This window comes from Bubalus kerabau, chromosome 17 (assembly GCF_029407905.1).
Source record: "Bubalus kerabau isolate K-KA32 ecotype Philippines breed swamp buffalo chromosome 17, PCC_UOA_SB_1v2, whole genome shotgun sequence".
NCBI classification, from domain to species: domain Eukaryota; kingdom Metazoa; phylum Chordata; class Mammalia; order Artiodactyla; family Bovidae; genus Bubalus; species Bubalus kerabau.
Genome location: NC_073640.1, coordinates 5,054,879 through 5,078,692, shown reverse-complemented (window position 1 = coordinate 5,078,692; position 23,814 = coordinate 5,054,879). Strand labels below are relative to the sequence as shown.

At 45.2% G+C, this 23,814-nt stretch overlaps 1 protein-coding gene and 1 long non-coding RNA gene across 4 annotated transcripts in view; one reads left to right on the top strand and one right to left on the bottom strand.

Annotated features, from left to right (window-relative positions):
• The window catches only part of PDPR (pyruvate dehydrogenase phosphatase regulatory subunit), a 46,305-nt gene extending 41,242 nt beyond the window's left edge, over nt 1–5,063 (top strand). For all 3 annotated transcript variants that reach the window (XM_055551315.1, XM_055551314.1, XM_055551316.1), the window contains exon 18: nt 407–5,063. In XM_055551315.1, the coding sequence (XP_055407290.1) occupies nt 407–811 (405 nt within the window). In that variant the 3' untranslated portion in view covers nt 812–5,063. The remainder of the gene's footprint in view (nt 1–406) is intronic.
• LOC129630814 (uncharacterized) lies at nt 2,914–19,951 on the bottom strand. The gene is made up of 4 exons (XR_008703761.1): nt 19,376–19,951; nt 19,077–19,158; nt 18,822–18,985; nt 2,914–3,035 (listed from the first exon to the last, which is right to left on the bottom strand). It is a non-coding gene; the product is annotated as an uncharacterized LOC129630814 (long non-coding RNA).
• Nucleotides 19,952–23,814: the final 3,863 nt, after the last annotated feature.

Sequence of the window (23,814 nt, the reverse complement as noted above, 5' to 3'; positions counted from 1 at the left end):
ATATATTAATTGGCTATATTCCAATATAAAATGAAATTAAAAAATTTTTTATTCTGCTTTTTTGTACATATGCATAAATATATATGCATACAATATATAAATGGACTTTTTGTTGAGATTATATAAAACATTGCTTTTCTAAAACAGTTCCAACAAGCACTTTTAAGTGTAGATTTTTCTGCCTGTTTTTTTTCTGTGTGGTCTCGAGATTGAAATGTGTTTAGAAAACACGATGTGTACCTGTGCTGTTACAAGGATCCTCTGAAGGTGTCTCGTGTTGGGAACACAGGTTTCCGCACAGTGGGAAGCCCTCATTCTCCAGAGCGTGCAGGGGGGAGGGAGGAAGGGGAGGTCCTCCGCCGTGACTCCGGGGCCTGACAGTCTGAGCACCGCTTCTCTTTCCTAGGGCGTGGATTTCATCGGGCGCGACGCGCTGCTGCAGCAGAGGCAGAATGGGGTGTACAAGCGCCTCACCATGTTCATCCTGGATGACCACGACACAGACCTGGACCTCTGGCCGTGGTGGGGGGAGCCCATTTACCGGAACGGGCGGTACGTGGGCAAGACCACCAGCAGCGCCTACGGCTACACTCTGGAGCGCCATGTGTGTCTCGGCTTCGTGCACAACTTCTCCGAGGACACAGGGGAGGAGCAGGTGGTGACAGCGGATTTCATCAACCGGGGAGAATATGAGATTGACATTGCAGGACACCGGTTCCAGGCCAAGGCCAAGCTCTACCCAGTCCCCTCTCTCCTCACCCACAAGCGCCGGAAGGAGGACGTGGAGCTAAGTGACTTGCACGGGAAGTGAGGCCGGAGGCCTCGCTGCCACCCCTCCTTCTCACCATCATAGGGGCGTTTCTCCTCCTCCTGACCCCTCCGTCTTCTTGAGTTAAGCTTGGCCTCCCATCTCTTCTCTCCTGGTAGACTTTTTCCGCTTTTAACTCTCCCTTTGCTCCCTCCTCTCTCCCTCCATCTCCTCCTCTCCCTGCGTCTCCCATCTCCTGATACTCTGGGCTGGTCGCCGCTACTCCACCTCTCAGGTTCCCGTGGTGGCAGAGGGTAGGAGCAGACTCCTTGTGAGGTGGGTTGTGCTAACAGCCTGACTTCATGTGCTGTGTCTTGAAGCAAGGCAGGCTGCAGGCTAAGTGTCCATCTCCGTGGAGCTGTTTCCTTGGAAGAACCTATGAATTCTGTGGGTTGCCGTCGTGGAACAGCTTGTGCCTTTCAGCCGGGCAGGTCGTCCTCCCGTTCCTTTGTGCTGCGGGTTGGCTCCCTGAGCCCTCTGTCAGGAGGATGACCACCTACCTCGCTGATGAGAGAGGCATCGTGAGGGCAATACCTGGGGGTTAGCAGAGATAAACAGTTAACCCTCCTGGGCCTCCCCACCGACCCAGTTATCAGACTGTTGGGCAAGCGCCACCTGCCTGTAAGTTTCTTCATCTCTTGCTAACCTCTACAGTGAGGGGGTTTTGGTTGGTTTGTTTGGCTGAGTAGACAAGTAAGCCACACTGTTTGAAGAGAAAGGCCAGTTTGCCTTCTGGGTTGCTTTTCCCAGCTGACAGAGTCTGACCTCATAGTACAGCTCAGCAATGCTGAGTCTTCTAGAAACAGTGCTGCTTTTCTTTCAGCTGCTCACAGTTCAGTCACCCCACCTTGATGATCCTCTTCTCCAAGCTCACGTAACTTTCAGGTCAGCCTCCCATGTCCCTGCCACAGGAGCTGCTGGCTCAGCAGACCTTCTCCCCCTTTAGAGCAGGGCAAGGGAGACAGGCTGGGCACCCTGGTTGAGGGAGTGAGCCTGGGGCCATGTTGAGTGGGCGGGAGCAACTGGGACCCCGGGTCTGGCTTCTCCCACAGAGAAGAGAGAGAGCCACATGGAGGTGCCCTCTGATCCCAGTGTGGGGAGAGTGTGTTCCCTGAGCCCGAGGTCTGCTTCCATCTTCTCTTTCCAGCCATCTCTCCACATCTTCTGGAATAGAAAGCGACTGGGGTGAGAAGGCCCTGCTCGCTTTAAGCATTGCCTATGTTTGCTAAAGATCTCCCAGACTGTGATATCCATCCCCACATGTCATTTCCCCTTGCAGACAAATTGCTGCTAGAGACTTGAACCGTAGCCTTTGGTGTCTTGGCTGCATTAGTCCTGACAGGTCTGTAAGTATAGTCAAGATGATCCTTTCATGTTACTAGAGAAGCTTAAACTTCTCAGATCTCTGCCTACTCTGGCATTTCTCTGGGATTTCTGTTTACCCACTTGATCACTGACTTCAGTGTCCACCTTCTTACAAGGTCTTCACTGATTAATGAGGGAGTATGTGATTAGAAATCTGTTGGGGGTTTGGTATTTTGATGTAAGTGTGTATTTAACGAGTTGAGAGATGCTGCTTCCAGGCAGAGAGGAGGGGTGCTGCCCAGCTGGAGAGCACAGAACAGCAGTCATGAAACTTGAGGGAGCAGGACATGAGCCCTCGCCAACGCAGGTGTTGCCCGGCTGATTGACCCAGGAAGATGGAGACTGATGTAGAACTAAAGGTATCCCATGCTCGGCACCACTGCAAAGTTGTCTTTATAAATGAAAATTTATTTGGGACTGAATCCAAAGGAAACTCTAGATTTTAGATTTATGTGTAAAGTACAAGATGTTAAGATTCTGGGGGCAGCACTTGTTTTGTGAGTGCCCTGAAACTTTACATATTTACCTTCTGGCACTTTACATTCGCCCTGGAAGTCTCCTTTGTTTCATTGAAATAGGCAATATGAATCTGGTAGGTTTCTCTGTTTGGTCCTAAACTGAAGAGAGTGACTCTTTCCTGCCTCAGGCATGGTTGACAATCAAAACATCCTCATTTCTGTATCACTTCCTTGGGGACTGGACCCGTGACAACTCATCTCTTTTTTCCTGGAGACTCGAGGGTTTGTTGAAGGGGTGGCTGGACTCTTTGTTTTAGATGGATGAACTTTCTTCTCTGAAATGATTTGTCTTGCGAGAGGTGGTCCACAATCTTCTCAGCATATTCAGTTGAATCGTTTTGAACCTAGAAATACAAAGTGTGTTGGCTTCAAACAGATGGAGAATCCAGGCTGCAAGTCTACCAGGGGTCTTCTCCCTTGAGATAAGCCCCTAGTTACTTGTACCACATGTAAGTCCCATGGTTATGTGATTGATGTTGAAGATTTCTTGTCTGTGATGAAAGCTCTAATTGAGAAGGTTTTCACACACAAAAAAAGGGACAAGAAACCTACCTGCCTGGGTAGCCCGTTTGATGTCCCTTAGCTTGTGTTGTGGTCACACAGCACTGCGTGGGCAGGACATGCTCCAGGAGACAGAACCAAACAGTTCCCACTACATTCAGGTGCTCTTCTGGGGAGTCCCTGTACCCCCTAAATGCACGCTATGCCATTTAGCCCAGCGATTAACCCCAGTCTCACCTTGGCCCCAGAGTTCCCATTTCTACCAGAGCAGCACCAAGTCACTTCCGCTCAATTCTCCTCAGGAGGCATGCAGTCCTTGGACTCGACCTCCTTGTACAGACCAAGAGTTTTAGCTGCATCTCTTCTTTCCTGGGCTGTTGCTTCCAAGAAAGTAGCGAAACGTGAAGAATAACTCTTCAGCTTGCTTCTTTCCCCTGCCTTTGCATGCATTGGAGATGTTAATCCTGTCCCCCACCACCACATGTGTGGCTGGAGTGACAGGTGCTTCTGAAAAGTGATTTCGTGTTACTGAAGAGATGACCCCCCCTCCCTTGATTTCCGCCTCTAAAACCACTATATCAGCTGGCTTTCAGGCATTAACTACAAGGTTCTTTTTGTGTCTCTTTGTTGCCTCTTGGCCAGTGTAGTCAGCAAGGATCGTCTTTAGTATCCAAGATAGAGATCTGGTCAACAGTGTTGAATACTCAAGTATAACCTACTATTTCCTTTCTTTCTGCACATCCATCCACACTCATCCCTCACAAACCTTGATATGAGCAGCATTTTCTCAACATCATACAGAGGAAGTTCCTCCTGAGCAAGGACTCTTCCTCCTGCACGTCATGTGCAGGCACGTGGCCTCAAGCACAGCGGAGTGGGAGAGAGAGACGGCAGGTGAAGTACACGGCAATGACCAGGCCGGGCAGTGAGTCCTGAGGAGACTAGGGCTCCCCTGTGAGCACGTGCCCCACGCCCCTGCCACTCTGCCCTCCACGTTATGGTGCTGAGTTAGCTGTAAGGCTCCTTCATCGTCACTCTGGGGCTGGCATCTGCAGCCCCTCACCACTACAGATACACTATTTTTTAAGAGGACGGAGTATTTTTGTATGTCTTTGCCTTCTCTTTGTCCATTAAACACCAGAGTTGTTCCTTATATAATATGATTCTTCTCTGAGCAAAACCCTTGGAGAATTAACACATTTCTTCATGGGCCATTTTTCTCATGATATTTAGATACACCTGTTTTTATCCTTTGCAGACTTCCTCCCTTCTCATTTTTCTGTCTCTCAAAGACAGAAATTATAAGTCATGAAGGGGATACTTTTAGCACCTGTTTCAACAGATTGATGCCAGGATTCCCTTTGCACACCAGGAACTGGGGCTTGGGGCCCTCCTCCACCCAGCCATGTTCTAGTGCCTTACACTCCAGAGCGTCACACGGCGGGCAGAAACAGAAGGACCTTCAGCAGGCAGGTGTGGTGGGGTCGAAAGCTTCCACAGCTCATTCCAGTGAAGGGTTTTCCAGCAGCACAGCTAATACTACTCTCTGGTCAACCCCTGGGATGTATGAAAACGCCACGGTAACTAGTGTAATGGCTACAACTCATTCTTTGCGTTTGTAAATGTGCAGTTCAGCTCAGCCCTTTCCCACCCCTGTCAGCATGTGGTCCTGCAGCTGTGCGAGGCCCTTTAGTAAACGGGATCTTTCTCCCGCACCCTGGGGATGACAGGCATCCAGGGTGACTGAGCGTTTCTGCCCCCGTGAATGCGGCATTAACTTTGTGCACTGTGTTTCTATCAAGCCAGATTTCAATTAAGGTTTTCTTTTCATGTTACTAAGTTTGTAAATGAATAAACAGACATTTTCTCTACCTTGCTATGTGTCCTTGAGAAATGTTCTGCATCTGTGGTAACCAGGTATGTGTATTTACCATCACTAAGGATCAACATTGCACATAAAATCATTTGTACCTGTTACCAGAGCATACCAGAGAATTTGGAAACAGGTAAAGAAGATGCCTGTCTAAATCCAAGGCTAACTCCAAAAGAGGGGTTCCAAACACATTCTGTACAGTGATGTGCCTGGAACAAGGGGCAAGTACCTTTAAGGGGACAGCTCTCTACAGACACATGTTGTCCACTTACTACGAATGTGCTGGACTAAGTACATCACAGACCATGTGAACTAGAAGAAAGGAGGAAGCCCAGCAAGCCAAGTCTGAGTGGGAAGGACTTACTCTCCAGCTCTTCCACCAAACGAAAGGACTACAGGGTTCATTCCCACCAGGACAAAGCAGTCTGCACTGAGGGAGACTCGCCCATGATGCATCGCATGTCTGGGGTGAAGGTCTTAGGGCAGTTCACCAACTTCATGATCTCCAGCGTCTCCAGCTGTGGCATCTGGCGCAGCAGGGAACTCAGCAAGGGCTCTGAGCGACACAACAGACCCAAAACCAGTCCTCAGCTTGAGGGGCCTCAAAACTGCCTTCCCCTACACGCCTCGCCTTCCGCTCCTTTCCCAAAGTGTCTTGGGGAGGTTTTCTGAGAAGAGCCAACCGGGCCATCTATCAGAAGCAGAAGCCTTGGTGGAATTATGGGACATCCCTACAAAGTTCTTGTCATAAAGACAGAGAAAAAAAGATACTCTGTAGAAAGGAAAGGTGCTATGGAAGAGCAGATACTAGGTGTGGCCCCCAAATAAACTCTTACAGGCATCAATGGTAGGACAAAAGCTCTGAATTAAAAGGCCTCCAAAGAGATACGCAATAAAAGGCAGTGTTTTCCTATGTTCTAACAGCTGCGAAAGACGGATCCTCAGCTTGTTTTAAGGTTAGTCCATCACCTGGGAAAGATCCAGTGAGACAGGGATCAAGATGAAGCCAGACTGAAGCTGGCTGGCAGGGACATGGGTTCTTTATACTATTCTCTCCACTTTTAAAAGTTAGAAATTTCCCCAAAGTTAAGTCCACCATAGACAGGGAGAATCTCTTCATTTATAAACCCTTTCATATATTTTGAATTTAAAATGATGTGACCATGATAACAATTCAATAAATAAAATTATTTTAAATTTGAGTAAAAGACCATATTAATAAAACAGTTCTGCTTTTTAAAAATGTCTTCAGTCTTACATGAAGTTCTACAAAAATGCTTCCCCTTAGCGTAAAATACCAGCACTGATTTAAAATAATAAGCCAAAAGTTCCTTAACAAGATATTAGTTCCTTGAATCTGCTAAACAGTGACTGCAACGTTCCAAGAGGCAAACTGTACACTGCCCTTCAGTTCAGTTCAGTTCAGTCACTCAGTCGTGTCCAACTCTTTGCGACCCCATGAATCGCAGCACGCCAGGCCTCCCTGTCAATCACCAACTCCCGGAGTTCACTCAGACTCACGTCCATCGAGTCAGTGATGCCATCCAGCCATCTCATCCTCTCTCGTCCCCTTCTCCTCCTGCCCCTAATCCCTCCCAGCATCAGAGTCTTTTCCAATGAGTCAAATCTGCATGAAGTGGCCAAAGTACTGGAGTGTCAGCTTTAGCATCATTCCTTCCAAAGAAATCCCAGGCTGATCTTCACAATGGACTGGTTGGATCTCCTTGCAGTCCAAGGGACTCTCAAGATTCTTCTCCAACACCACAGTTCAAAAGCATCAATTCTTAGGCACTCGGCTCTCTTCACAGTCCAACTCTCACATCCATACATGACCACTGGAAAAACCATAGCCTTGACTAGATGGACCTTTGTTGACAAAGTAATGTCTCTGCTTTTGAATATGCTATGTAGGTTGGTCATAACTTTCCTTCCAAGGAGTAAGCATCTTAATTTCGTGGCTGCAGTCACCATCTGCCCTTACATTGTTACAAAGATCAAATAAGGAACTATTCCTGAAAATGCGTTGAAATTAACATCTTAACAAATATGCGTTGAAATTAACATCTTAACAAATATGAGGCATTCTGGTTATAATCTTAATTCACATGCCAAAGTGATCCCAGGCTTTCTATAGATTCTGAATCTCCAACTGGTTCTTAACTTTAGTGAAAATTGGTTTCCAGTTCTTCTCAAAGCCCCCAGACAGGATGCCACCATGTCAGTTCCGAATAGAAATTCTTCCATCTGCATCCACGGCAGCAAAGGAAGAGAAATGACAAGGGAGTAGGAGCAGAAGGGAAAAAACAGAGTTGAGAGGCAAGCCAGCTGTCTAAATGGACAGAAAAGGCAAAACAAAAACACTATTGACTTTGTTAAAACAACATCCAAAGAACACAAGCATTCATCAGCTTTCAAATACTTTTCCATCCCTCGTGCCATATATGAAAATAAAATGATACCATAAAACTAAAAGAGAACATAGGCAAAACATTCTCTAATATAAACCATAACAGTATCTTCTTCAGTCTCCCAAGATGAAATAAAAGCAAATGGGACCTAATCAAGCTTATAAGCTTCTGCACAGCGAAGGAAACCAAAACCAAAATGAAAACATAACCTACATGCTGGGAGAAAATACCTGCAAACAATGTGACAGACAAGGACTTAATTTCCAAAATATACAAATAGCACAACAACCACCTAATCAAAAAAGGTACAGATCAAAATATGCATAGAAATGAATGAAAATGAAAACACAACAACCCAAAACCTATGGGACACTGTAAAACCAGTGCTAAGGGGAAGGTTCATAGCAATACAGGCTTACCTCAAGAAAAAAGAAAATAGTCAAATAAATAACCTAACTACACCTAAAGCAACTAAAAGAAACGAAGAACCCCAGGGTTAGCAGAAGGAAAGAAATCTTAAAAATTAGGGCAGAAATAAATGCAAAAGAAAAGAGACCATAGCAAAAATCAACAAAACTAAAAGCTGGTTCTTTGAAAAGATAGATAAAGTTGACAAAGCATTAGCCAGACTCATCAAGAAACAAAGGGAGAAGAATCAAATCAACAAAATTAGAAATGAAAATGGAGAAATCATGACAACACAGAAATACAAAGGATCATAAGAGACTACTATCAGCAACTATATGCCAATAAAATGGACAACTTGGAAGAAATGGACAAATCCTTAGAAAAGTACAACTTTCCAAAACTGAACCAGGAAGAAATAGAAAATCTTAACAGACCCATCACAAGCACAGAAATTGAAACTGTAATCAGAAATCTTCCAGCACAAAAGCCCTGGACCAGATGGCTTCACAGCTGAATTCCTCCAAAAATTTAGAGAAGAGCTAACACCTGTCCTACTCAAAGTCTTCCAGAAAATTGCAGGGGAAGGTAAACTTCCAAACTCATTCTATGAGGCCACCATCACCCTAATATCAAAAGCAGACAAAGATGCCACCAAAAAAAAAAAAAAAAAAAAAAAAAAACCTACAGGCCAATATCACTGATGAACATAGATGCAAAAATCCTTAACAAAATTCTAGCAAACAGAATCCAACAACATATTTAAAAGATCATATATCATGACCAAGTGGGTTTTATCCCAGGGATTCAAGGATTCTTCAATATCTGCAAGTCAATCAACATCAGATCAGATCAGTCGCTCAGTCGTGTCCGACTCTTTGCGACCCCATGAATCTCAGCACGCCAGGCCTCCCTGTCCATCACCAACTCCCGGAGTTCACTCAGACTCAGGTCCATCAAGTCAGTGATGCCATCCAGCCATCTCATCCTCTGTCGTCCCCTTCTCCTCCTGCCCCCAATCCCTCCCAGTATCAGAGTCTTTTCCAGTGAGTCAACTCTTTGCATGAGGTGGCCAAAGTACTGGAGTTTCATCTTTAGCATCATTCCTTCCAAACAAATCCCAGGGCTGATCTCCTTCAGAATGGACTGGTTGGATCTCCTTGCAGTCCAAGGGCCACATTAACAAATTGAAAGATAAAAACCATATGATTATCTCAATAGATACAGAGAAAGCCTTTGACAAAATTCAACATTCATTTATGATAAAAACCTTCCAGAAAGCAGGAATAGAAGGAACATACTTCAACATAATAAAAGCTATATATGACAAACCCACAGCAAACATTATCCTCAATGGTGAAAAATTGAAAGCATTTCCCTTAAAGTCAGGAACAAGACAAGGGTGCCCACTCTCAGCACTACTGTTCAACATAGTTTTGGAAGTTTTGGCCACAGCAATCAGAGCAGAAAAAGAAAAGGAATCCAGATTGGAAAAGAAGAAGTAAAACTCTCACTGTTTGCAGATGACATGATCCTCTACATAGAATACCCTAAAGATTCCACCAGAAAATTTCTAGAGCTAATCAATGAATATAGTAAAGTTGCAGGATATAAAATTAACACAAATCCCTTGCATTCCTATACACAAACAATGAGAAAACAGAGAAATTAAGGAAACGATTCCATTCACTATTGCAACGAAAAGAATAAAATACTTAGGAATATATCTACCTAAAGAAACAAAAGATCTATATATAGAAAACTATAAAACACTGATGAAGGAAATCAAAGAGGATGCAAATAGATGGAGAAATATATCATGATCATGGATTGGAAGAATCAATATAGTGAAAATGAGTATACTACCCAAAGCAATCTATAGATTCAATGCAATCCCTATCAAGCTACCAAGGGTATTTTTCACAGAACTAGAACCAATAATTTCACAATTTGTATGGAAATACAAAAAACCTTGAATAGCCAAAGCAATCTTGAGAAAGAAGAATGGAACTGGGGGAATCAACCTGCCTGACTTCAGGCTATACTGCAAAGCTACAGTCATCAAGACAGTATGGTACTGGCACAAAGACAGAAATATAGATCAATGGAACAAAATAGAAACCCCAGAGATAAATCCACGCACCTATGGACACCTTATCTTTAACAAAGGATATAAGAATATACAATGCAGAAAAGACAATCTCTTTGACAAGTGGTGCTGGGAAAACTGGTCAACCACTTGTAAAAGAATGACACTAGAACACTTTCTAACACCATACACAAAAATAAACTCAAAATGGATTAAAGATCTAAACTTAAGACCAGAAACTATAAAACTCCTAGAGGAGAACATAGGCAAAACACTCTCCAACATACATCACAGCAGGATCCTCTATGACCCACCTTGCAGAGTAATGGAAATACAAGCAAAAATAAACAAATGGGACCTAATAAAACTTAAAAGCTTTTGCACAACAAAGGAAACTATAAACAAGGTGAAAAGACAGCCTTCAGAATGGGAGAAAATAATAGCAAATGAAGCAACTGACAAAGAATTAATCTCAAAAATATACAAGCAACTCCTACAGCTCAATTCCAGAAAAATAAATGACCCAATCAAAAAATGGGCCAAAGAACTAAACAGACATTTCTCCAAAGAATACATACAGATGACTAACAACACATGAAAAGATGCTCAACATCACTCATTTTCAGAGAAATGTAAATCAAAACCACAATGAGGTTCCATTTCACGCTGGTCAGAATGGCTGCTATCCAAAATTCTACAATAAATGCTGGGGAGGGTGTGGAGAAAAGGAACCCTCTTACACTGTTGGTGGGAATGCAAACTAGTACAGCCACTATGGAGAACAGTGTGGAGATTCCTTAAAAAACTGGAAATAGAACTGCCATACGACCCAGCAATCCCACTGCTGGGCATACACACTGAGAAAACCAGAATTGAAAGAGACATGTGTACCCCAATGTTCATCACAGCACTATTTATAATAGCCAAGACATGGAAGCAATCTAGATGTCCATCAGCAGACAAATGAATAAGAAGGCTGTAGTACATTACACAATGGAATATTATTCAGCCATTAAAAAGAATACATTTGAATCAGTTCTAATGAGGTGGATGAAACTGGAGCCTAGTCTACAGAGTGAAGTAAGCCAGAAAGAAAAACACCAATACAGTATACTAACACATATGTATGGAATTTAGAAAGATGGTAACGATAACCCTATATGCAAGACAGTAAAAGAGACACAGATGTATAGAAAAGTCTTTCGGACTCTGGGAGAAGGCGAGGGTGGGATGATTTGAGAGAATAGCATTGAAACATATATATTATCATATGTGAAACCGATTACCAGTCCAGGTTGGATGCATGAGACAGGGTGCTCAGGGCTGGTGCACTGGGATGACCCAGAGGGATGGTATGGGGAGGGAGGTGGAAGGGGGGCTCAGGATGGGGACACGTGTGCACCCATGGCTGATTCATGTCAATGTATGGCAAAAACCACTACAATATTGTAATTAGCCTCCAATTTAAATAAATTTAAAAAATGAAAAAATACAGAATAACTGAATAGACATTTCTCCAAAGAAGACAGACAGATGTCCATGAAAAAATGCTCAACACTGCTAATTATTAGAGAAATGCAAATCAAAACTACAGTGAGATACCATCTTACCCATTCAGAATGGTGTTCATTAAAAAGTCTACAAACAATAAATACTGGAGAGAGTGTGGAGAAAGGGACCCCCATACACAGCTGATGTGAATGTAAACTGCTGCAGCCTCTACAAAAAACTGTGTGGAGGTTCCTTATAAAACTAAAAATAAGAGTACCCAATGACCTAGCAATCCCACTCCTGGCCATATATCTGAAAAAAATTGTAATTCAAAAAGATATATGCACCCCTATGTTCAGAGCAGAAATAATTACAAGAACAAAGATGTGGAAGCAACCTAAATGTCCATTGGCAGGTGAATGGATAAAGTTTATAGTATATGTATACATAATGGAATATATCTCAGCCATAAAAGAGAATAAAATAATACCATCTGCAACAACATGATGGACCTAGAGATTATCATACTAAGTGAAGTAAGATAGGGACAAATAAATACTATATATGACTTATATGTGGAATTAGAAATGATAAAATGAATTATCTATAAAACAAACAGACTCACAGACATAGAAAACAAATATGATTACCAAAGGGGACAATGGGGAGGGAGGGGGAGGAATAAATTAGGAGTGCAGCATTAACAGTTACATACCACTATGTGTAAAACAGACTTGAAAGAAAAACAATACAAGGATTTACTGTTCAGCATGGGGAAAAAATACTTTTCTCAGTCATGGGCGAGGATGCTCGCTCCCAGATTTACTGTGGAAACATTTTCAGATTACCGCTAACTCAGTCACTTACCTAGAAGCTTTGGCTCATTCTCAGAATAAAACCACATAACTGCCACTGTGCCACAGGAAAGCCTGACAGAGGGGGCTGCAGAGCCCACTCTAGGGATGAAGACCTCCAAGTGGTATCGAACCCTCCCTACAGTGCTGGGAGTCACTGAACAGCCCGAGTTTAGAGCTCACCTGTGACATCTCCACAATGGGTAGCATTATGTCAACTCTGGGTTATGCTCCAGGTCAGTTCGGTGCTGTCACTGAGTTGTGCAGCCCTTTGCAACCCCATGCACTGCAGCACACCAGGCCTCCCTGTCCATCACCAGCTCCCATTATTCAACTCATGTCCATCAAGTTGGTGATGCCATCCAATCATCTCATCCTCTGTCATCCCCTTCTCCTTTTCAATCTTTCCCAGCATCAGGGTCTTTTCTAATGAGTCAGCTCTTTGAATCAGGTGGCCAGAGTATTGGAGTTTCAACTTCAGCATCAGTCCTTCCAGTGAACACTCAGGACTGATCTCCTTTAAGGTGGACTGTTTGGATCTCCTTGCAGTCCAGGGGACTCTCAAGAGTCTTCTCCAACACCACAGTTCAAAAGCATCAATTCTTCTGCACTCAGCTTTCTTTATGGTCCAACATTCACAACCATACATGACTACTGGAAAAACCATAGCTTTGACTAGACAGAACTTTGTTGGCAAAGTAATGTCTGCTTTTTAATATGCTGTCTAGGTTGGTCATAGCTTTTCTTCCAAGGAGCAAGCATCTTTTAATTTCATGGCTGCAATCACCATCTGCACTGATTTTAGAGCCCCAAAAATAAAGTCTGTCACTGTTTCCATCGTTTCCCCATCTATTTACCATGAAGTGATGGGACCAGATGCCATGATCTTAGTTTCCTGAATGTTGGGTTTTAGGCCAACTTTTTCACTCTTCTCTTTCATCAAGAGGCTCTTTAGTTCTTCTTCACTTTCTCCCATAAGGATGGTGTCATCTGCATATCTGAGGTTATTGATATTTCTCCCAGGAATCTTGATTACAGCTTCTGACAAAACATGGTCCATTGGAGAAGGGAATGCAAAACCACTTCAGTATTCTTGCCTTGAGAACCCTGTGAACAGTATGAAAATGGATAAAGATAGGAAACTGAAAGATTAACTCCTCAGGTCGGTAGGTGCCAATATGCTACTGGAGAACAGTGGAGAAATAACTCCAGAAAGAATGAAGAGACACAGCCAAAGCAAAACCAACACCCAGTTGTGGATGTGACTGATGATAGAAGTAAAGTCTGATGCTGTAAAGAGAAATATTGCATAGGAACCTGGAATGTCAGGTCCATGAATCAAGGCAAATTGGAAATGGTCAAACAGGAGATGGCAAGAGTGAATGTCGACATTTTAGGTATCAGTGAACTAAGATGGACTGGAATGGGTGAATTTAACTGAGATGACCATTGTATCTACTACTGTGGACAAGAATCCCTTAGAAGAAATGGAGTCCAAAATGCAGAACTTGGGTGCAATCTCAAAAACGACAAAATAATCTCTGTTCATTTCCAAGGCAAGCCATTCAATATCATGGTAATCGAAGTCTGTGCCCCAACTGGTAATGCTGAAGAAGCTGAAGCTGAACGGTTCTATGAAGACCTACAAGACCTTCTAGAACTAACACCCAAAAAAGATGTCCTTTTCATTATAGGGGGTAGGAAGTCAAGAAACACCTAGAGTAACAGGCAAATTTGGCCTTGGAGTACAGAATGAAGCAGGGCAAAGACTAATAGAGTTTTGCCAAGAGAACGCACTGGTCATAGCAAACACCCTCTTTCAACAACACAAGAGAAGACTCTACCTACACGTGGACATCACCAAATGGTCAACACCGAAATCAGGTTGATTATATTCTTTGCAGCCAAAGATGGAGAAGCTCTATACAGTCAGCAAAAACAAGACAAGGAGCTGACTGTGGCTCAGATCATGAACTCCTAATAGCCAAATTCAGACTTAAATTGAAGAAACTAGGGAAAACCACTAGACCATTCAGGTATGACCCAAATCATAATTCCTTACAATTATACAGTGGAAGATTCAAGGGATTAGATCTGATAGACAGAGTGCCTGAAGAACTATGGATGGAGGTTTGTGACATTGTACAGGAGGCAGTGATCAAGACCATCCACAAGAAAAACAAATGCAAAAAGGCACAATGATTGTCTGAGGAGGCCTTACAAAGAGTTGTGAAAAGAAGAGAAGTGAAAGGCAAAGGAGAAAAGGAAAGATATACCCATTTGAATGCAGAGTTCCAAAGAACAGCAAGGAAAGATAAGAAAGCCTTCTTCAGTGATAAATGCAAAGAAATAGAGGAAAACAATAGAATTGGAAAGACTAGAGATCTCTTCAAGAAAATTAGAGTTACAAAGGGAATATTTCATGCAAAGATGGGCACAATCAAGGACAGAAATGGTATGGACCTAACAGAAGCAGAAGATATTAAGAAGCTCAGTTCAGTTCAGTTCAGTTCAGTTGCTCAGTCATGTCCGACTCTTTGCGACCCCATGAATCGCAGCACGCCAGGCCTCCCTGTCCATCACCAACTCCTGGAGCTCACTCAGACTCATGTCCATCGAGTTGGTGATGCCATTCAGCCATTTCATCCTCTGTCGTCCCCTTCTCCTCCTGCCCCCAATCCCTCCCAGCATCAGAGTCTTTTCCAAGGAGTCAACTCTGTATGAGGTGGCCAAAGTATTGGAGTTTCAGCTTTAGCAGCAGTCCTTCCAAAGAAATCCCAGGGCTGATCTTCAGAATGGACTGGTTGGATCTCCTTGCAGTCCAAGGGACTCTCAAGAGTTTCTCCAACACCACAGTACAAAAGCATCAATTCTTCGGCGCTCAGCTTTCTTCACAGTCCAACTGACATCCATACATGACCACTGGAAAAACCATACCCTTGACTAGACGGACCTTTGTTGGCAAAGTAATGTCTCTGCTTTTGAATATGCTATCTAGGTTGGTCATAACTTTCTTCCAAGGAGTAAGTGTGTTTTAATTTCATGGCTGCAGTCACCATGTGCAGTGATTTTGGAGCCCCCAATAATAAAGTCTGACACTGTTTCCACTGTTTCCCCATCTATTTCCCATGAAGTGATGGGACCAGATGCCATGATCTTCGTTTTCTGAGAGGTGGCAAGAATACACAGAAGAACTATACAAAAAAGATCTTCATGACCCAAATAACCACAATGGTGTGATCACGCATCTAGAGCCAGACATCCTGGAATGCGAAGTCAAGTGGGCCTTAGGAAACATCACTACAAACAAAACTAGTGAAGGTGATGGAATTCCAGTTGAGCTATTTCACATCCTAAAAGATGATGCTATGAAAGTGCTGCACTCCATATGTCAGCAAATTTGGAAAACAGCAGTGGCCACAGGACTGGAAAAGGTCAGTTTTCATTTCAATCCTAAAGAAAGGCAATGCCAAAGAATGCTCGAACTATTGCACAGCACAATTGCACTCATCTCACACGCTAGCAAATTAATGCTCAAAATTCTCCAAGCCAGGCTTCAACAATACATGAACCATGAACTTCCAGATGTTCAAGCTGATTTTAGAAAAAGCAGAGGAACCAGAGATCAAATTGCAAACATCCGCTGGATCATCAAAAAAGCAAGAGAGTTCCAGAAAAACATCTGCTTTATTGACTACACCAATGCCTGCATGGATCACAACAAACTGTAGAAATTTTTTCAAGAGATGGGAATACCAGACCACCTTACCTGCTTCCTGAGAAATCTGTATGCAGGTCAAGAAGAAACAGTTAGAACTGGACATGGAACAACAGGCTGGTTCCTAAGTGGGAAAGGAGTGCGTCAAGGCTGTATATTGTCACCCTGTTTATTTAACTTATATGCAGAGTACATCATGTGAAATGCTGGACTGGATGAAGCAGAGCTGGAATCAAGGTTGACGGGAGGTTATATTCCAAACATATACAGTTCAGACCTCTGTCTGGGACTACAGTTAGCTTGCAAACAAAGAAGCAAATGGTACGCCCACTTTGGCCATCCTTTCATAAAGAGACATTCAAATCAAGTTAGAACGGGGTCCACCACCCTGTAACATGCTCCAGAAAAGAAGTGAAAGGACTCTTCTGGGCACAGTCTGTCCTCAGCAGAAAGCCTTCTTGACAGAGGACGGAACAGGGGCGAGGAGACAAGAGTGAACACAAAGCGCAAGTCCTCACTTGGCGAGCTGCTCGGCAGCAGGGTCTCCCAGGGGCGAGTCAGGAGGTAGAAGTGTTTGCAGGCATGTAATGGGATGCTAACCGGCTCCTCGCTGCACAGACCCAGCTCGTATGCCCACTACAGATGCACAGAGGGATGGGTGGGTGGAGAGGAACAGAAAGACGCGTGAGCAAGGGCAGCCTCTTGAGACAAGTGTCATTTCGAGCGGGTCCTGGGCGCTCCCGCTCCCACATCGGCTGTGGGAAGCCGACTCCCAGCTTTAGTTCCTCTTGTTTTTGGAGGGGAGCAACACTGTACCGGGTGAGCCACGGAATCTGCTTTCTGAGCAGAGAAGACAGAGCCACCAGCTCGGAAGAGGAGCCCGTGGGGAGACAGGCCCTGCGAACCCCAAACACCAACCACGAAGACCTCCACGTGGTGGCAAGTACTCCCGGCTGCCCCTAAGACCGTGGAGGTGGGGCAAGGGACAGTCTGCCTTCAGAGCTGCAGGGTTTAGGGTCCTGACACAGAACCCATGCTCCCGACACAGGGCACCCCAACGTTCGTCTGCTGGGTAGCGGGATGACACGAGCCACCACACAGCCTGGAGCAGGGACCAAGTGCTGTCTGCACTGACTCTCCGGGCCTCCCTGAGCAGGGCTGCCCCTCGGCTGGGGAGGAGGGGGATGGCACCCAGCTTCCACATGAGGGGCAAGGGCAGGCTTCCTGTTTGGAGGAGGGGATTCCGAGTTTTCCCAGCCACAGAAGAAACAGTGTGCCCCGGACGCCTGCTTAGTCCATCAGAAAACTAGCCTTACCTCTGTACCCCAAAATCCTGGAGACAAAAGTTAAATAAGAAAGTCAGTGACCCAGTCTTGTCACTAACCTACCTGACTAGCACAGTTGACAAAATACTGGCACTGGATCTGTCCTTTATCTGTCTCCACGCCCGTGACTTGACCTCTTTTGACCATGACATGAAGAATACTTGTCTGGCTGTTTTTCAGAGGGACAGTAGTCCTGATGCAAGACCTTATTTTCCTGTCTAGGGACTGAACCTTGCTGGTCCACCAAGGGCTGGAGACTAGACGCAAAGTTCCCTTCTTCTTACCCCATTTGAAAGCAAAAATTTTCAAGGAGGCAAAAACTGCAAAACAAGTATGAAGTTTACTATCAGAGAGACAGCACAATATATGGGGAGCACACAGAGAAATAGTTTATGTCAGAAGCAGGATAGAAATACACACGAGACGACTGCGGACGGGCCTCCTGGATGCGTGGCACTTGCATCTGTTCCTTCACACAGCGGGTCCTAGGACCCTGCCCAAGACGTGAGCACGGCTATTTCTAAGATGATCCCGCCACAGAGGACTGTGGTGCAGGTCCACCCTTATTATGGGGTGGCACCCCTCCCTTTCGGACCCTCAAGAAGCCTTCCTGTGCATGTACAGATAGGGAAGTCTTTCTCGACCTCAAGAAGGGGACCTTATCTCTTTACTTTAGCAGGGCTCATCTTTTGACACTAGTTCTGTCCTTGGAGTGTCTGAGTGAGAACAAAGGATGAATTTTACTCCATTTGTCAAACACCAGCTGTCTAGCCCAGAGGCTCATCTGTTTCCCACCTCACAGTCACAGATCTGAACTGAGACCCATTTCTGTATAAATGGGCCTTTCCCAAGACTGAAAAGACCAGGCCAACTGAAAAAACCAACTGAAGTACATAATGAAATTTCAGGGTCATGGGACTTCCCTGGCGGTCCGGTGGTTCCGGTCCACGCTTCTACTGCACGGGGCCGGGGTTCCATCCCTGGCTGGGAATTGAAGGCCCACAAGGGGCATGGCGCAGCCAAACAAAAATCCAGGGATCATAAAAGGGGCAGGAGAGAAACAGTGCCACAGGGCCTCCTCAATCCTGATCGACCCACACCACGAAGCAGTTCATCCAGAGCGGACACCACTGCAGATTAGCCTTCCCCTCCTTCACTCCAACCGCGGGACACGACCGCAGCTGCGCATTAAATCCCCAAGGCATGTGCCAGCCTTGGAGCATCTCAAGTCCTGTGCAGGGAAAAAGGCCCTTACACCTAAAATGCTCTTAGCAGGACCGAAGGCAGTGCCTAGGATACTTAACAAGAAACGCGTGGCCCCGAGGGAAACCGTGCTGACAGGTACTGCGCTGAGACAAAAACTCAGAGTCGCGAGCCCGAGTTCCACGCAGAGGCTGGCTGGCGCCCCTGCCGCCGCTGAGCCGCTCTCCTGAGGCCACCCCTTTCCTCACCCCGCGCCCACTCACCGCTCTGGGAGGCGGCACTGGCCAGGGCGAGCGCCACGTCGGCGGAGGACACCACTGCGTCCTCGGGGACGTGCATGGCCCCCACCAGGTCGTGCACGTTGAGCAGAGGGTGCAGCTCGGCCACTTTCTTGGGGGAGACGATCTCGCAGGGGATGCCTATGACACTGGCACAGAACACAGGGGCACAATGACCTTCCCCGGCCTCCGCAGAGGTCAGCTGGCAGGAAGTCGCGACGGGCTCAGCCTCATACGTACTTCAGCCTCGAGTTGATGCGCTTCAGGGAGATGAGCCGGTCCTGAGTTTGGGCCAGAAAGATGGAGCCCGTCCTAGTGTAACCTGGAAGGAGAAGCAGCCCAAACTCAGACAGACCGGGCCACCTGCGGGGGCTCAGTGGGAGCCCGCCAGACTCAGGCGGCCCCGCGGCGAGTCCTGGACTGCCACCACCCAGACGGGCTCAGCTCGCAGCTCTGCGGGGAAAGGGACTGCGACCCCTCCCTCCTTCACCACTTTGGGTAACCAGGCCCTCTCTCCTCGGTCCTTGGCGGGGACTAACCGTGGTGATGGCCGCCCTCAGTGCAGCCGCAGGCCTGGGACCTGCGCTCAGCCGGTCTGGCCTCCTGGAACACGGGCTTGAGCCAGGAGAGAAGGCGGAGGTCCCTCCTCTCATCTCAGGAGCAGCAGCGTCCCGGCCAGCCCACCCCGCTTCCAGCTGAGGGCCTGAGTCCTCACCACCCGGCTCCACTCTGCCTCCAGCTGCAGCCGCCTCCCACTCCACACAGGCCCCAGTGGCCTTCCAGAAGCTCCTTGTTGCCCAGCTTAGCCCCGGGAATTCCTGCTGTTTGCAGTCAACGTACTGGATGTGACCACTACGACCCCTGAGTCAATGACAATCCTCAGAGTGCAATGTCCTATCAGTTTTCCTGAAGAAAAGCTTGAATCAGTCAGGTGTCTTTTTAAAAGGAAAGAGTCACGATAATTTAAGTATTTTCTTATTCCTTTGAAATCATCAGATAAATATGGCCTTTGCTGACATGACAAGATTGTTAACTTTGGAGAACTGAAATTTCAGAGCCTGTTTTTTATAAGTGGTAGATGTATCCTCAATATATTTACACCTTTGCTCAATCTTACAATACACAGAAAGCAGAAATGTTCATACCCCTGTGAAAAATAAACTTGCTAATTACAGTCAATGTTTGTCCCATTTCCTTTCGTCTTTGACTGAAGGTAGAGTCAAAACCTTAAGGAGGGTTTGGTATGGTCAGAAGTCCCTGGGTTTGTTCTTTTTTCCCTCTACAGTAAAGCTGTTATTAATCTGAAATGCAAGTAGGTTATTTCTGGTAGTGTTCCAATGTAGGCTCCCCCCAACCCTGATGGTTTTGAGTATGCAGCATGTTTGTATCATTCTAAAAGTCAAAACTACACAAAGTCAAGCCAGAAATATCAATACCCCCCACGCCCCAACCCTGCACCCCGTTTCCCACTTTGGGAGGTAACCAACCTCAGTACTTTGTGCTTTAGCCGTCCAATATTTCTTTTTTGCAAAAATAACTATACATTTGCATATTTTCTTATTTCTTCTTAGCTCTTACACAAATGTAGCACATTCTATAATACTTTTTAGCACCTTCTTTTTCTCATATAACTATGTATCCCAGAGATTACTTCATAGCCGTTCACAGACATCTTCCTCCTTCTTTTCACATCTACCTAATGGTCCTCTGTGTGGCTGTTCCACTTTATTTTATCAAAATCATATCAGTTCAGTTCAGTCACTCAGTCGTGCCCAACTCTTTTCGACCCCATGGACTGCAGCATGCCAGGCCTCCCTGTCCATCACCAACTTCGGGAGTTTACTCAAACTCATGTCCATTGAGTCAGCGATGCCATCCAACCATCTCATCCTCTGTCGACCCCTTCTCCTCCTGCCTTCAAACTTTCCTAGCATCAGGGTCTTTTCAAATGAGTTAGTTCTTCACATCAGGTGGCCAAAGTATTGGAGTTTCAGCTTCAGCATCAGTCCTTCCAATGGACATTCAGGACTGATTTCCTTTGGATTGACTGGTTGGATCTCCTTGCAGTCCAAGGGACTCTCAAGAGTCTCCAACATCACAGTTCAAAAGCATCAATTCTTCGCCGCTCAGCTTTTTCTATGGTCCAACTCTCACATCCATACATGACCACTGGAAAAACTGTAGCTTTGACTAGATGGACCTTTGTCGCCAAAGTAATGTCTCTGCTAAAGAAAATACAGGTACAAAATTGATATCAAATACCAAAAAGCATAAATTAAAAATCTTGAGTAGAGTTTGGAATTGCAGATATACGATGTTATATAAAAGAAGAAGAGAAAGAAACAGAGGAAAAAAAAGTCACAGAAATTATGAAAAAAGCTATAGGTACAAAATTGATAACATATACCAAAAGGCTAAAATTAAAAATCTAGAGTAGAGTTTGGAATTTCAAAAATACAATGTTAAAGAAAAGAAGAAAAAGAAAAAAGAAAAAAAAAACACGGTCAAAAAATTATAAAATATATATATGAAGTTTGCTGAAGAAGAAAAAAAAAATAGGGTCTTTTTTTTTTTTTTTGCAAAGTAATAGTTATAAAAGTGAAAATTAAAGGACAATAGAGGACGCTGTCTAGGTTGGTCATAGCTTTTCTTCCAAGGAGCAAGCATCTTTTAATTTCATGGCTGCAGTTACCATCTGCAGTGATTTTGGAGCCCCAAAAAATAAAATCTGTCACTGTTTCCATCGTTTCCCCATCTATTTGCCATGAAGTGATGGGACCAGATGCCACAATCTTAGTTTTCTGAATGTTGAGCTTTAAGCCAACTTTTTCACTCTCCTCTTTAACTTTTATCAAGAGGTTCTTTAGTTCTTCTTCACTTTCTGCCATAAGGGTGGTGTCATCTGCATATCTGAGGTTATTGATATTTCTCCTGGCAATCTTGATTCCAGTTTGTGCTTCATCCAGCCCAGCGTTTCTCATGATGTGCTCTGCATAGAAGTTAAATAAGCAGGGTGACAATATACAGCCTTGGTGTACTCCTTTCCCAATTTGGAACCAGTTTGTTGTTCTATGTCCAGTTCCAACTGTTGCTTCCTAACCTGCATACAGATTTCTCATAAGGCAGGTCAGGTCGTCCCATATTCTGGGCATTCAAACCAGGTCTCCCGCATGGCAAGCAGATGCTTTACCCTCTGAGCCACCAGGGAAGCCCCCCAGTAACGTATGGGTATCATTAAATGCAATCTTACAGTTGCATTAAATAGTATTACAATAAGTAATCTTGTACGTGTACATTTTTACAGAAGACATTCTTAAATGGAAAAAAAGGTACATAATAAACATAATAAGATGCTTAATACCATCTCAGTTTTGGTTAGAAGAAAAAGTATACCTGCATACACATATAAACTAGCTTTTGGTGAGTATTCAGTGGGGAGATTCACTTTTTATATTTCTGTATCGTTCACATTTATTATAATGAGTATATAACTTATTACACATGTTTTAAACTTTTAAGAAGTTCCATATAACCCAAAGTAATCTTTAAAATTGATATATTGGTAAAAATTGATATATTGGTAAATTGGCTTAATCTACCTCCATCTAGATTTATCATCTGTAAAAAAATGATCCTTCCTTATTAGAGGATCAATATGTGGAAGACTTTGAAAAGGTTATTAAAACTTTTAGATTATCACATTCCATCACTTGATAAAAGTTGTATCAAGTAGAAAAAAAGCACTTCAGACACTAATTTTGCATACTGAGGACTCTTGAAGTGACCCAGCAACTCCAGGTAGAAAGCAGTTAACAGCTCATGTGAATGAACTATTTTCAGACAATTAGCTTATTATATGTTATCATTAAATCTAGGCTGCACAGATGTCATTTATTTAATGTCTCAAGCAGTCCCCTGAACGACCGCGGTCATGGGAGTGCACACCCGTCCATCCTGAGGACAGCAGACTCCTCCTCAGGGAGGCCCCCGCGTCGTGTCTCACTGCGGCCTGGTGCGACACACTGGGGGTGCCCTTGCTCTCAGCTGCCTGCCTTCCTCACTGCCCCACAGGCACCACGGAGATCAGGCCCAAAGGCGGTTCCCGACGGTGACCCAGAACAAAGGTAGACTCAGTGATCTTCCAGAAAAGAAGCCTGCAGCCCCCATCCCTCTGGACTCTAACAGCGGAGGAGTGCCAGGCGCAGCAAAGCACGAGTCACTGAACCAAGGACCAGGAGTCAGCAGTGCCCGCTCCGGGCCTGTTGTGGACCCTCTTCTGACCCAAACCCTGGTTAATGCCTGATTCAAGGACCTTGTCATTAAATTAAATACAACCAAAAAGGACTATTTCCCAGCTACCCTACCTATACCAGGCCCTGTCCCTTGCAAAAGCCAGAAACAGCACAGCAGTAGGAACTACATTCTCTATATTCACTCAAGAGCCTCTGCCTCTCGGAGGACACCTGGCCAAGGCAACACCAAAACCTGACTCAGGCTCACACAGCAGCAGGATCCAGGGTGAGGCCAGCCGGGTGCTGGGGCACACTGCATCCGAGGGGCACGTGGGGTCTGTGGGGCACGCCGGGTCTGTGGGGCATGCCGTGTCTGAGGCACACGCCGGGTCCAAGAGGCACACCGGATCCATGGGGCATGCCACGTCCGTGGGGCACGCCAGGTCCGTGGGGCACACAGCGTCTGAAGGGCACGCCAGGTCCGTGAGGCACTCCATGTCCGAGGGGCACACTGTGTCCGTGGGGCACACACTCAGCCATGCGCCAGCACGCGGTCAGGCCGGGGCCACGCAAGTCTCACTGGGGCCCCAGGCCAGCCACGCACCCGAGAGCACAGCACGCCCGTCTCCTTCCCCACTTCGTTGCTCTCTTGGCATCTCCTTGATCCACTGCCAGGCAAACAGGCTAGTGTTTTACAAACACTCGTCTCTAGACATTTCATCTTAATCGGCACTTCACAAATAAGG